Genomic DNA, 13,172 nt, shown 5'->3' with positions numbered 1-13,172 from the left:
ATCAGTTATGACTTGATTATTTCTTTCTGGATTCGACACGGTAATGTCGAGGTCCTAAGGCTTGGATCTGTCACAATTTTTGCTCTGTCATTACACTTAAGCATATTCAGAGTTTCCGTGAAGGTGAACCCGAATTCAATGTCGGAGTTCTTAACCGTTTTGGCCACCAACGACAATCAGCCCATACCTGTTTCATCCATAGTTAGCTCTTCAGTGTCAAACATATCTATGGAATCGAAGACATTGTCAGCCTCAACCGTCCTTCCGTTCTCACCGAGCATTAGCCTTTCCGGGGTTGTTGAGGATCACCAAGTCTCTCCGGACAGTCTCATCGTATACAGGGTTCACATAGCCCAAACAGTCTCTGCTCCTCTGTTCATGATTATCAGAGCCAAATCTAGGCAGACAAGGCTTTTTCCTATCGCTCTTAGCTACGGCTCTAGAGTCTTTCAGCTGTTCCTACGGGCCAACAATTTTCGACAGAGTTCCATCAAGATTCCCAGACAAGATCATACTCCAATGCTCTTATCAGTTACGTACACCTTATCTAAAGAAAAGGAGAGTCTCCCATCACCAGTGTTGGTGTCCACCAACTGTCTTCAAACCCGCTGTTTAGGGTCCCCCGTCGTCGGTTCATACTCCGACTTTAGTATGTTCTTTGGAACATCAGTTTCAGGGTTTCAAGTGAAGCATCTCTATGGGTATCTTCGCCCCTTTAACACACTTATCGCTCTACTTTTCGTTTATTGTCTAGCCGTTGAGATTAACTCCGGTTGTAATCGTTTGAACCCGTTTGATTTTTAGTTTAATATAAGCTTTCGTGACAAAAAAAAAAGATAATTAATTCATAAAACCATGCAGAAGTATTTATTTTGATGAACCAACAGAGTCAAATAATCAAGAACTTGGTCCTGTGGTTTGCGCTAACACTAATCTTCTTGATATATTAATAGTGTGGAAACATAGGTAGAGATGTTCTTCAAGCTCTTGCAATAGCTCTGAGAATCTTTCTTCATTCCCATTAAACGCTCTCAAGGCTTCCTTTAACACTTCAACCTTCCCACTCTTTGCGCACATAGCAGCTACGGCTTTTCTATGCTCTATCTCATCGCATAATCTCCCAGCAAGTCTACTCAACGTATCCAAATCATTCATTATTATGAACGTTCCTTTAGCTGCTATATCCATTTGTGCCCCCAGCTTCTCTAGCTTTGTATCAGTCTTGCTCTTATTTTCCATCTTTCTTTTTGTTTTCTTCTTCCTCAAAAGACAGCATAAACCGAGTAAAACAGGAGCTGCTAGAACACCGAGTATGCTGTGTAATGCCACTATCAGAAACGTAATAACAATCGCGATATGAGAAATCTTTAGACTATAACCTCCTAGCTTCTTGCAAAATGTAAATAACCTGATTTTTCTTCTGATTCTTCTCCTTTTCGATTTCAATCTAGCGAGCAAATCCGAGTTTGCATCATTAACTCTGGGAAACTGAGCTTCGTTGATGATACAATACAAAGGGTTTTTCAGCACGGCGTATCTCGAGAGCTCTTGAAATATCAAAGCACATAACTTTTCGGGTGAATACTCCGGGGTTTTAGCACCATTACAAACCTTTTTCCCGATCTTGATAACCCTTTTGACTTTCATGTGATTGATCTTGATTTGTTGGATGCATTGAAGGAGAGACTCGCATACATCACAAGCCTCAGAGCTAAAGTCAAAGAACTTAACTAGAAGATAGTGGAAACTCGTGTCTTGCATAAGAGCATCGAGAGTTTCTTGAGGAGGGTCGAGCAAGTAATGGGTGAAGTGTGAATGGAAGCTCAGATCTGAGGATGAAGGAGAAGAGAGTTTGCTAAAGAATGTTATGCCTAATTGATCTTCAGCTTTTGTTCGAATTTCTAAGTAGGAGTTTGTCCTGAAAGCTTCCTTGTACTCCTCGTTAACACTTAGCTTGCACGTCAAGCTACGGAGACATTCCTTCTCAGAATTTTCTGCTTCATTGACAGAAAAAGAACAGTTTAGATTAACTCAAATAGGTTTTGTTATGGCAGAGATTTTCAGAAATGTTTCTCTAAAATGTAGTAAATTAATCTCTGGACTCTGGCTAGAGAACCTATCTAAAGAATCCCAAAGTATAAAACATTTCAACATTCTTTATAAACATTTTCAATAACTAATTAAGAGAAGAAGAGAAACATATCGCTCAGATGTTCTTGGACAAAAGTGGAGAAAAGAAAGAAAAAAGTTTCACCTTGTCTTGCTGAGTAAGTCTTCAATCTAGAACCAATAAAACTCTTCACTTTCATCATCTTCGATGGAGCTCAAAGGCAGATGTGACTCAGGTGAATGATTGACAAGCTTTTGGTTTCTTATATACATACGTCTTTATCTTTTTTGGTATGGCGGTTTATGATTTATTATGTAATTAAAATATAAATATATTATAAACGTATAAATAGGAATGATTGGTTGGACAAAGAGAAGAAGAAGATGATTGAGAAGCGACAGCTAGAGGGATAGTACGTTAGCACCGGTAAGTAGATTTTGCTTTGGAGCTTTCAGCGATAACTTTTGGTGCAAGTTAGAAGGAAAGACACGTCGCGTTTTAGACGTGTTGTTGTTGTGATCTTAGCATGGAAGGTGACTTGAACAATTGGAGAGGAAGTTTCCTTTTATGGTGTTACCCGCGTTGTTAAATTTAAAGACAAACATAGTTGGTTACTAGAAATTAGTATGGAGTTCCTCGTACGCTTTCCCAAACGAGTGATTGCCACGTAGATCTCTCTCCTTTCAGATATTATCTGATTTGGACCTAATATTTTTTTTTTATCTATACTATTATTTAAAAAGTGAATTTACTGATTTGTCATATTTTTCATAATTTTAGGTAATTTTGTTTATTTATCATGTTTTATTAGGTTTTAGCTAAATCATTGATTTATTATCAGTTAGATGAGTCACTAATTTATTAATTTAAAAATACCCTTGATTTTATATATAATTAAAACTAAGTTCATTTTAATAATATTAAACTTATATGTTATATTAAATATTCAGTTAGTTTTTCTTATATGTCATATTTTTATTAGGTTTTAGACTTTTAGCTAGCTTATTGATTTATTATTATTTTCTAACTGATTCACTAATTTATTAATTTAAAAATACCCTTAATGAATTTTATGTATAATTAAAAATGAATTTTATTTTAATAATACTAAATTTATATGTTATATTAAATAACTGACTATAAAATAATATAATAAAATTATCAAAACATACTAAAAATAAGATAATTCTTATATATATTGTGTTGATATTTGGAAACAATATTTTTATTATAATTTTTTTTAAATTGAGATACAAAAAAAATATAATTAAATATTAATCAAGCAACAACATTTATATAAAGATATTTTCTGAATTATTTCTAAGATATGAGTGTTTTAAATAATTTAACACAATAATAAGTATATATCTAATGAAAAATATTTGACATATATATTTTTGAATTATTTCTAAAAAAACATAAGCTAATAAGTATTTATAAGAAGATTATGCCCGCATATGCGGATAAAACGCCTAGTATCCGGTATATATGCAGGTGCTTTCATAATAATAATTATAATATAGAATTGTGTTATTAATTCTTCATGTTATTGATCATAGTGTATATATACTAATGAATATATATGAATGAATCTGAAGGATATATGAATAGTCTGAAGAATATCATTTAAACTTGTCATGGTGGTGAATTAATATGAAATGATTATGTGTTATATAATATAACGATACTTGCTTACTATATACCAAATTGTACAATAGAAGTATGTGGCTTATGATTCGTAGATCTTCACCACACGTCGGCCTTTTCTATTTGAGTATTTGGTGATTCACCGAATTACAAAAAAAAAACCATTTCACATCATTGTATCTAGGGATGTTAAAATGGTAAAACACACCCCTTTTAAATCCACGCCGCTTAAGACCCACTCGATCTAAAACCCATATCCGTTTAAACCCATTTAAAAATAGGTCTATTATAGGTATCCATTTAGATCCACAAATTTTGTACTAACACATTTAGATTTATTTAGACTCATTTAAACTATTGCTGATTTAATTTTTAATTGTTTTAACTTTATTGTTTTTAACAAAAATTAAATGAAACAAATAAAAAATTTAACTGATTTTTATTATATAAGCGCAAATCAAATTGTTCTGATAAAACCGTAAAATCGAGTTTTCCCGCCAAAACCGTAAAATCGAGTTTTCCCGCCAAAACCGTAAAAAATGAGTTTTCCTGCCAAAACGTAAAATCGAGTTTTCCTGCCAAAACCATAAAATCGAGTTTTCCCGCCAAAACCGTAAAATGAGTTTTCCCGCCAAAACCGTAAAACGAGTTTTCCCGCCAAAACCGTAAAACGAGTTTTCCCGCCAAAACCGTAAAAATCGAGTTTTCCCGCCAAAACCGTAAAAATCGAGTTTTCCCGCCAAAACCGTAAAAATTGAGTTTTCCCGCCAAAACCGTAAAAATAGAGTTTTCCCGCTAAAACCGCAAAATTGAGTTTTCTCGCCAAAACCGCATAATCAGATTTTTTCGTCAAAACCAGAAAATGTGTTTTCCGTCAAAACTACAAAATCCAATTTTTTTTGCCAAAACTGCAAAATTGGAATTTTTCCGCATGAATCGTAAGATCGAATTTTTCGGCAAACTATACAATCACATTTTACTATAAAAAAAATTATATTAAGTTAAATGGTTTAACAAGGTCTCCTTTAGTTTTAAGTAGAACACATTTAATAAATGAGTCTTAACAAAACTATCCATTCAAAATTCATTTAACTAAATGAGTCTAAATGGACATTTTTTTGTTTTTAAATCCATTAAAAACCCGCTAACAAAACCTATTATAACATCCCTAAATTTGTATGTATATGATTGATGAAATTTGAATGCAAGTTTAGAACTATAATTATTTGATTAACAATATCACCTACTAGAGGCTTCGATCCCCATCAACGGAAAGATTATTTGGCTTGAAAGCTTTTAGCTGATATCTCAGGCTTTCTTTCCAAAAGAAGCTCAACGTTATTTCCTTAACATATCGAGACCAACCAACGAGTTAAATCACCGCCGAAATCGGTTAAGTACTAAGTCCTATATGTAAGTATGTAATGGTTTATAAATAATGATAAAATAGTGGTTGGCACTAAAATAACTGAAAAAAATTATAAGAAAAATATTTGTTTCGGGTATACTCGCGTAAAAGTCTAAAAGCGGATCTTACATAGATTATTAAACCCAGTTCGAATTTTATTAAACCCAAGCAGACCCAAACACAATTTCTTAAATACATGAACATAACTAAAATGTGATAACAAAGTGATATGGAATGATTTTAAATAGTGATAACAAAAGGATTGACACTAAAATAATTTGAAATAGTTATTAAAAAAAATTGGGTATACTTGAGTTTTATATATCCACAAAAATCCAAAACTGAATTTTTTTAAAATAAAAACCGAGTATGCTAATGCTAGGGGTGGCCGTTCGGGTACCCATTCGGATATATTCGGGTTTTGGATTTTTGGGTTTAAAGATTTCAGCCTCATTCGGATATTTCTAAATTTCGGTTCGGGTTCGGTTCGGATCTTTGCGGGTTCGGTTCGGATTCGGATAACCCATTTAAATTATTTTTAGAATTTTAATATTCATTATATCCTTAAAATTTCTCAAAATCTATAAAATAATATAATATATTACATATAAATTTGTATAATATATGTCAAAATACCTAAAATTAACATATAAATTGGTTTGATTTGAATATTTGGATAGAAAATCAATAGATATTTCAAATATTTGGTTGTTTTGAATATATTTCAGCTATTTTAGATATTTATTTTTGACTATTTATGTATATTTTCATGTATTTTATTCAACTTAAAAGTATCTTATATATTTTGGATGTTTTTAATATATATTAAATCTAAAAATAAGTAATATATTTAGGTATATAAATCTATTTCGATTATATTCGGGTACCCAAGATATTTCGGTTCGGGCCAGGTTCGATTTTGGCTCTTTAGATACTAAAATTTTGAACCCGTTCGGATATTTAATCAATTTCTGTTCAGATTTGGTACTATTTTTTCGGATTGGGTTCGGTTCGGTTCTTCGGATCTGGGTTCTTTGCCCATCCCTAGCTAATGCTTTGCATAGATTATTAAACCTTAGTTTGAACTTTATTAAACCCAAATAGACCGAGACCCAATTTTTTAAAAAACACATGAACATAACTAAAATGTGAAAAGTAATAACAAAGTGATATGGAATGGAATGGTTTATAAGTAGAGATAACAAAGTGATTGGGCATTATTAGAATAATATGGAACAGTTATAAGAAAAATATATATTTGTTTCAGTAGGTATGCGCAAGGTGCTTTACATACCCATAAAAATCCAAAACGGAAAACCGTTAAAAACCATAATGCACTCGGGTCTTACATTAAACCAGGATTTATATTAAACCGAAAATATTGAACCGGATAAACAAAGAGGACTGAATTTTGAAAAATTCGCAAGTCGAAAACCCTCCCCCAAATCTGAAGCTTTCCATCTCGAAGTCGTGATGGGTTTCTTCTCAATCAATGTCGCTTAGTATGAGAAATGAATTGACTCTGTTTGGACGCACTACAGGACTTTTCACCGCTGACATGAAGCTTCATCTTCACAAGGTTAGTATTTTCTTAAATCTTCTCTTTTATATCTCTAGATTTGATGAAATTGCATAAATGTGATAAACTAGCTTATCGAACATGAGTGATGATGGATCAGGCTGCCTGCCTTCCTTTTGAGTTTATCTTGAGACGTCTGATGTGGTGTAGTTCCCGTTGCTCACCCTTGCCGCTTTCCATGTTGTTAGCCTTAGATGAGCAGCTGATTATCTTGACATGAATCTTGTGTTGGTTTAGCTTAGACTTTCCTCAACCAAATGTTTGGGACCTGGACCGATTCTCTCAAGTCTCTTCAGACATGTGCGCAAGAGTTTGATTACACTGAAGATCTTCACACTCTCTCTAGGTATAATGGTCCTCAACCGATTCAGTGTAGTTGAACAAAGAAGTCGGAAGATGTTTTGAACCAATGTGTTAATTTCAGGACAAGGCCAAGAAGCCTCAAGGTGTGGCTATGGGAAGGCTCATACTCAGTGACAACGGAGACATGCAGAGTGATGCTTAGTTGGAAAAATAAAATATGCAGCTTGTATGTACAGTATAAAGTTAGCACAGTGACATATTCTGATAGTCTTTTGATCACAGCGAATTATGAAACTTCTGCTACAAGATGTCAAGTTTGACACGAGGAATAATGAGAGTTTGCTATATATCGTTGGTGTGCTAATACTGGTTTGAGTTGGTTCAGTTTCGAATGAGCAAAAGCGAGTTTCAGAATTTCAGTGGTTGGGTTTGTCTAGTAGCGCACATTTGTGGAGACTGTTATCTGGAACTAGGGTTGAAGCTCTTGCTAAGAGATGTTAAGAGAAATAGATGGTATAAAGCAACAAACATTCAAGCTCCAGCTGGGAAGATTCAGAGGCTTCTGGTTTTGGTTTCCAGTACATATGAGAAGCTTACTTGCCCCTGAAACTGCAGCAGCAAGATTGGCTCTGACTAACTATACATACCAGGTGCGGGTATGGAGAGAAGTAAGATCAATCCTACAAAGACTGATGGTATAAAGATCTCAGTGGAGATGATCCAAGCAAGCAAGAGACCTTGGCAGGTTTATGGTCATACCAGACATTCTCAAGCATACTCCAATGTTCAAGCGCTTAGATGCTAGAATCAAGGTATATGCTTGCTTTCTGAATCCTTGATGAATAATGATGTTTTGAGTCTGTTGTGATTCTGTCTGGTTTTCAGTTTTGTTCTTTCACTTTGTCTCTTTTGTTTCTCTCGTACTCTCTCTTACTTTATTTCTCTGTATTTTCTCAGTTTCTGTTTATGCAAGACTTTGTTTTACCAAACTGTTATTTTCATTCATTCTTCCATACCTTCTTACAAACGATGACACTGTCTTTATATTAGACTTCTTGCTGACACTTACCACACTTCCTTGGTCACTCAAACCTATTCCATACTTCTAGTCTTAGACTAATCTTACACTCCAAAGCTTGACTATTCTAAACTTAGTTTAGCTTACTAACCAACTGACTCTTAACTTGACTACTCGCTCCTTAACTACTAGTTACATAACTAACTTCCTTGTTGACTTTGACCTTGACTTTTCTTCTTCTTCCTTCCTTCCTTCACGTTTCTTGATTCTTCTTCCTCTTCTTCTTGCTTGTTTCTTGTGCTTCACGCTTCTTCTTCTCCTCACTGTCTTCACTCCTTTCATATGCAGGTTTTACTCAAGGAATCACTTCTCAACACCCCCTCTTGATTCCTTGAGTTGTTGCCTCGGTTCCAGCTCAGAATTTTAAAGTTTGATACCTTTGAAGTGCCTCTGTTTTCTCCTTTGCTTATTGAAGGTATGCTCATAAGAACACTTGCATAGCTCCTTGGTAAACTCATTTTCTCAGTCTCCCTCTTGCTCTGAATTTTCATGGATTCAGTTTCTTCTTTCTCAGGTTTCTTTGCTCCCTCTTGAATAGATGTTTCCTCAGTCTCAACTGATTTCAGTTTCTCGTTTTTCTGCAGTTGCTTTGCTGAGAAGTCTCTTTGTCCTAGCTCCTTCTTGCAGACTTGTGGCTTGACATACACAGGTAGTCCTCTTGCATCTTCTTTGCTTTGATTTCAAAGCTTACCTCAGTCTTATCAGTTTTCTCTATCTCTCTGAAGTTGAATCCTTTGTGCTTTGGTTCTTGACCCATCTTCTCTTTTCCATACGCTTTCTCTGCATTCCTCTGTTTCTCTTTCTTTGAGTGTTGATCAACTGATTTGCTAATGAGTCTTTGCTCCATCTCTTTCTCAGATGCACTTTCTTTCCTTTGGTTGGTGTCGTCTTTGATCACCAAGTTCTTCATTATGGTTCCTTGAACCACTTCTTTGATTTTCTTGACATCTGTTTTGTCTTTGTAAGACTCTGTTTTTCTCTGCCTCTCACCATTGACAGCTTCTTCAATCTTCCATGATTTCTGTTTTGATACTTCAGCGTACCCAGCTCCTTGGATAAATACGTCCTCGCTTGCCTTTGAATCAGCAGTTGGTTTCTCGCTTGCTTATCTCCAAGTGAAGATAAAAGCTTTTCTTAACCATTCCAATATCAGCTATCTTTCTTCTTGATTTGTCTTGGATAATACACCTTCGATCCTTGAAGGTAACGGCATAGCCGTTTTCAACCATCTGAGAAACGCTTAGTAGATTCTTGGCTATGTTGGGGACTAGTGTCTCCTTTTCCTTTAGTTATTATCACAGTTCCATCACCAACACGGATTGGAACATTGACCCTTGTGCTGATTCTGGTGAACAGATTCTCGTTAAAGGTCATATGATTTGTGCAACCACTATCGATGAGCCACATGTTTTCTTCAAGTGGTTGTTTGTCTTCTTGCCTTGCTGAGAACATCTGGTACTCCTCTTCTTCTTCATCATCATCTTCTTCTTGATTTGCTTGAGCTTGTTCATGTCTCTTGCGCCTGCAGTCTCTTGACAAATGACTAGTTTTGCCACAACTGAAACAACTTCTCATTTCTCTGTTTCTGTTGGCATCAAACTGGTTTCTTCCATGCTTGAAGAAGCATACATCTTCATTGTGATTATCCTTTTTACAGTAGCCACACCACCTCTTCTCTTTGTAATTTGTTTGATTTGAGTTTGCTCTCTCTTTTTCTTCCATCTTCATGTTTCTGAACCGAGCATGGAATGCTCCTTCTGAATCTTCTTCTTCTTCTTCTTCTTCAGGAAAGAGCTTTTTCTCATGTGCTTCTAAAGATCCAATCAGTTCAGCATATGTGACTTCTGATATCTTTAGTTTCTTGAATTCACAGTTTCCTTTCCAAAATCTTAGTTAGCTGTGGGCAATGGTTCCAATTGTGTGGATTTGATTGTGTTTTTTTGTCAGGGGAATTTGTGAACGTTGAGTATGATGAATTGATGATGGAGGTATGAAACCTGAGCGGCCATCTGGTAGAGGGAGAGGTGGAGGATGTGGTGGTCATGAAAGAGGATGTTACAGTGGACCTCCACCATACTATGAAGCTCAACAAGATGGAGGAGATTATGGATACAACAATGCTCCTCCTCCACAATACCATGAGTATTATGATCGTGGATTCAACAGATCAAACGGACCACCGATTCAGGCAGCTGCTTAAGTGAATGGACTTTGTTCTTTTCCTTCATTCTCCACCTTTTGTCTTTGTTGTTGCTGTAACACAATTTGTCTCTTTGATTTTGCCTTAAGGTTTATATATAATATGTTACATTTATTTTTATGGATGTTGCCTTTTGGGGGATTTCTCAAGCTTCCAAATGGTTGTGGCATTTTTTTTATTGAGATTAGATTAGTGATTAGTCACACCTACCGTAACCTATATTGGTAATTTTTTTCCAGTTTTGTCTCTGTTTTTGAGTTAATTGGAAATTTGAAATAATGGTATTTGACTTACATCGAACAAAACATGAAGGACGCTTCAAGTTACTATCATACTTTTCATAGTTCTTGTATGAAGAGACACACTAAACTAACTACCATTAACATGAGCTATGTTTCACCCCAAGGAACTTAACCTGATGGTGAAACAAATCACAAAGGCTAAGAGACTCAGGTGTGAGGCTGTTTCAGTTTCCAGTACTTATGAGAAGCTTACTTGCCCCTGAAACTGCAGCATCAAGATCGACTCTGATTAACAATACATACCGGGTGTGGCTATGGGGAGAAAGTAAGATCAATCCTACAAAGACTGATGGTATAAAGAACCTTGCTGCAGCAGTTTCAGGGGAAAGAACCACTAACAGAGAAAGAACATATGCAAGATCTATGCTGAATGAGATATTACCAACGCTCTTGTATAAAGTTCTCAAACTCAAACATTCAAAGTGCAAGATATCTCAAACTGAACAATGAAAAAGAACAACCTTTTGAGTCTCACAACTCTATCTCCGTAGTCAAAGGTAAAGTGTAAGTTTTCAAAATGCATGATCAAAGTGTTAAAAGAAGATTCATGTGTTGTTGTCATATCTCTTAGGCCGAGCAGAACATAGACAAGTCCTTCCACTGATCCTCCCAACTTCGAAGTTCCAAAGACTCTATCTACAAATCTGAACCTGCGAGATGAAGACATAGTGTCTGTTGTCATGAACAACAAACGGAGAAACAAGAGCCACAGCGGTATATAACCTAGAGCAACATGAAGAGGCCCATACCTTTAGTTTCTTCTTTCAGCATCATGCATCAACTGTCCCATGACAAAGTCTTTCACTGGCTGTTGTATGTAAGAACGGTAGTAAAAAAAAGACAGCTTCACAAGCTTATCCACCAACTTATTCCTTTTAGCTTCAATCAACAGAATTTTTGATTCGGTTACAGCTACCTGCAAAAATCAGATTAGCAAAACTTTCTATTGTTAATCAAAGAAAATTCAGATCCAGAATTAACCATTTGCGTGGCTAGTAAGTGGAGCTGATCAATTTTCTTGATGGTTGCATCATACTTGAAGTGGTGCCTCTCGATTGTGTTAAGGAGGTCATCTAAAGTGGGTGAATCGAATGGTGTGAGACAGAGTTCTCCTTCTTCTGCAACATCTCTCACAGCACACAAGAAAATTTCCTTTGTGTCACTCTTTTCACATGCACTCCACAAGAGAAATTTATCTTTGAACAACTCTCTTGATTGTGTAAGTGAAGCAATGTAGTCTTCATAGAGAAAAGTTTCTTGGCAGATTTCAGCTGAAAGCTTCTGCATGTGAGGTGTATAACTCTGAGAAGAGCAACCCAAACAGAGACATGATGCTTGTGAGGTGGAGAAGGAAAGTCAGCAGCTTGGTTGGATGTGTAATCATCCAACCAAGTGACGAAAAAGTCCCACAAGGAGGATGAATACTTCCATAGTAAGCTTTAGGATCCAATAGAGCAGTCTCCCCTTTATCATCAGCACGGCCAACTTCTCCCCGCAGTAGTCTTTTGCCGAGAAGAAGATGTGGAATGTTAGAATCCACTTAACCAATAACAATATAATTTAAGAATTTTAACAATCATTACAAATTCATATACCACTAATATTTTGCTAGAGTAAAAATGCCTAAGTTATTTTCTTTTATTTTTCACAAGTTTTATTTTCACTCATTTCACCTTTTTCTTTTACTCTAGTTTAATTTAAAATTACCAATCAAATCCTAGATAACAAAAATCAAGATCACTAAGCATGTATTGATGATTACAGTTTATGAGAAAACTAGGTTAAGATCCGCGCGCAAGGTGCGAGATGAATATTATATATAAATTATTTTTAATTATTATATATTTTTTACATATTATGAAATAATAAATACATATTGAATAATTAAAAATTTAGTAACTATTACGTATATAATTAAATTGGTACAAATACTTAAATAAATTTTATTAATCCAGACAAACACTTTTCTATTTTTAAAATTAAGTTTAAATGATATTAACATAGATATATAATACATTTTTAATATTGTTATCTGTTAAAAAATATTTTATACTCATATTATTTTTGATTGTTTGTATTTCTTTATAACACAAATTTTAAATCAATGATAAAAATAAAAAATTGTAGGATGTTTAATAGTTTTAGTAATTTATAATTTTAAAAACATTCAATGCAAAGTTTAAAATCTAAATATTAAGTTGTCAATAATTGTTCAAAATGTTTATCAAAAAATTTCAAAGCAAATTCGAAATTAAAATACTTATGTATTTTATATGGTATATAATTTATTTTTAAAAAATATTAATATACATATATATATAATATTTATTAAATGAGACTGACTACTTATGTAATTTCGTAATCATTTGTATCTAGTTATAACATATATTTTAAACCATGGATCACAAAAATTTCAATGTGAGATTTTTAACAACTTTAGTCAATACATTTTTAACATTCAAAATATAACATATACGAAAAAAATCTAAATTTTTATTATATAGTTAATGTGGTTGTTTAATTTATTTTAAAATGAATTAAAATG

The 13,172-nt window shown here is 34.3% G+C and overlaps 1 protein-coding gene and 1 long non-coding RNA gene across 6 annotated transcripts; one reads left to right on the top strand and one right to left on the bottom strand.

Moving 5' to 3' along the window:
• Positions 1–735: 735 nt before the first annotated feature.
• LOC106347079 (UPF0496 protein At1g20180-like) lies at positions 736–2,412 on the bottom strand. 4 transcript variants are annotated; one of them, XM_022703211.2, is made up of 3 exons: positions 2,255–2,412; positions 1,409–1,994; positions 736–1,315 (listed from the first exon to the last, which is right to left on the bottom strand). In XM_022703211.2, exons 1-3 carry the CDS (start codon positions 2,310–2,312, stop codon positions 898–900), a joined length of 1,062 nt encoding a protein of 353 aa, XP_022558932.1. In that variant the 5' UTR covers positions 2,313–2,412; the 3' UTR covers positions 736–897. The 4 variants fall into 4 exon arrangements, with proteins under 4 accessions (XP_022558932.1, XP_022558931.1, XP_013642022.1 ...); XM_022703210.2 differs by having other exon boundaries at positions 1,409–1,997; positions 2,255–2,336; XM_013786568.3 differs by having other exon boundaries at positions 736–1,994.
• A 3,598-nt stretch (positions 2,413–6,010) lies between these two features.
• On the top strand, positions 6,011–10,445 carry LOC106347078. Of its 2 annotated transcripts, XR_007323419.1 has the most exons (6): positions 6,011–6,744; positions 6,982–7,090; positions 7,169–7,859; positions 8,414–8,540; positions 8,710–8,774; positions 10,073–10,445. It is a non-coding gene; the product is annotated as an uncharacterized LOC106347078 (long non-coding RNA). The 2 variants fall into 2 exon arrangements; XR_007323418.1 differs by lacking the exon at positions 6,011–6,744 and having other exon boundaries at positions 6,751–7,090.
• The last annotated feature ends 2,727 nt before the right edge of the window (positions 10,446–13,172 follow it).

The sequence above is a fragment of the Brassica napus genome, chromosome C5, assembly GCF_020379485.1.
Source record: "Brassica napus cultivar Da-Ae chromosome C5, Da-Ae, whole genome shotgun sequence".
Taxonomy (NCBI): Eukaryota; Viridiplantae; Streptophyta; class Magnoliopsida; order Brassicales; family Brassicaceae; genus Brassica; species Brassica napus.
This window is presented reverse-complemented; position numbering and strand designations above follow the sequence as displayed.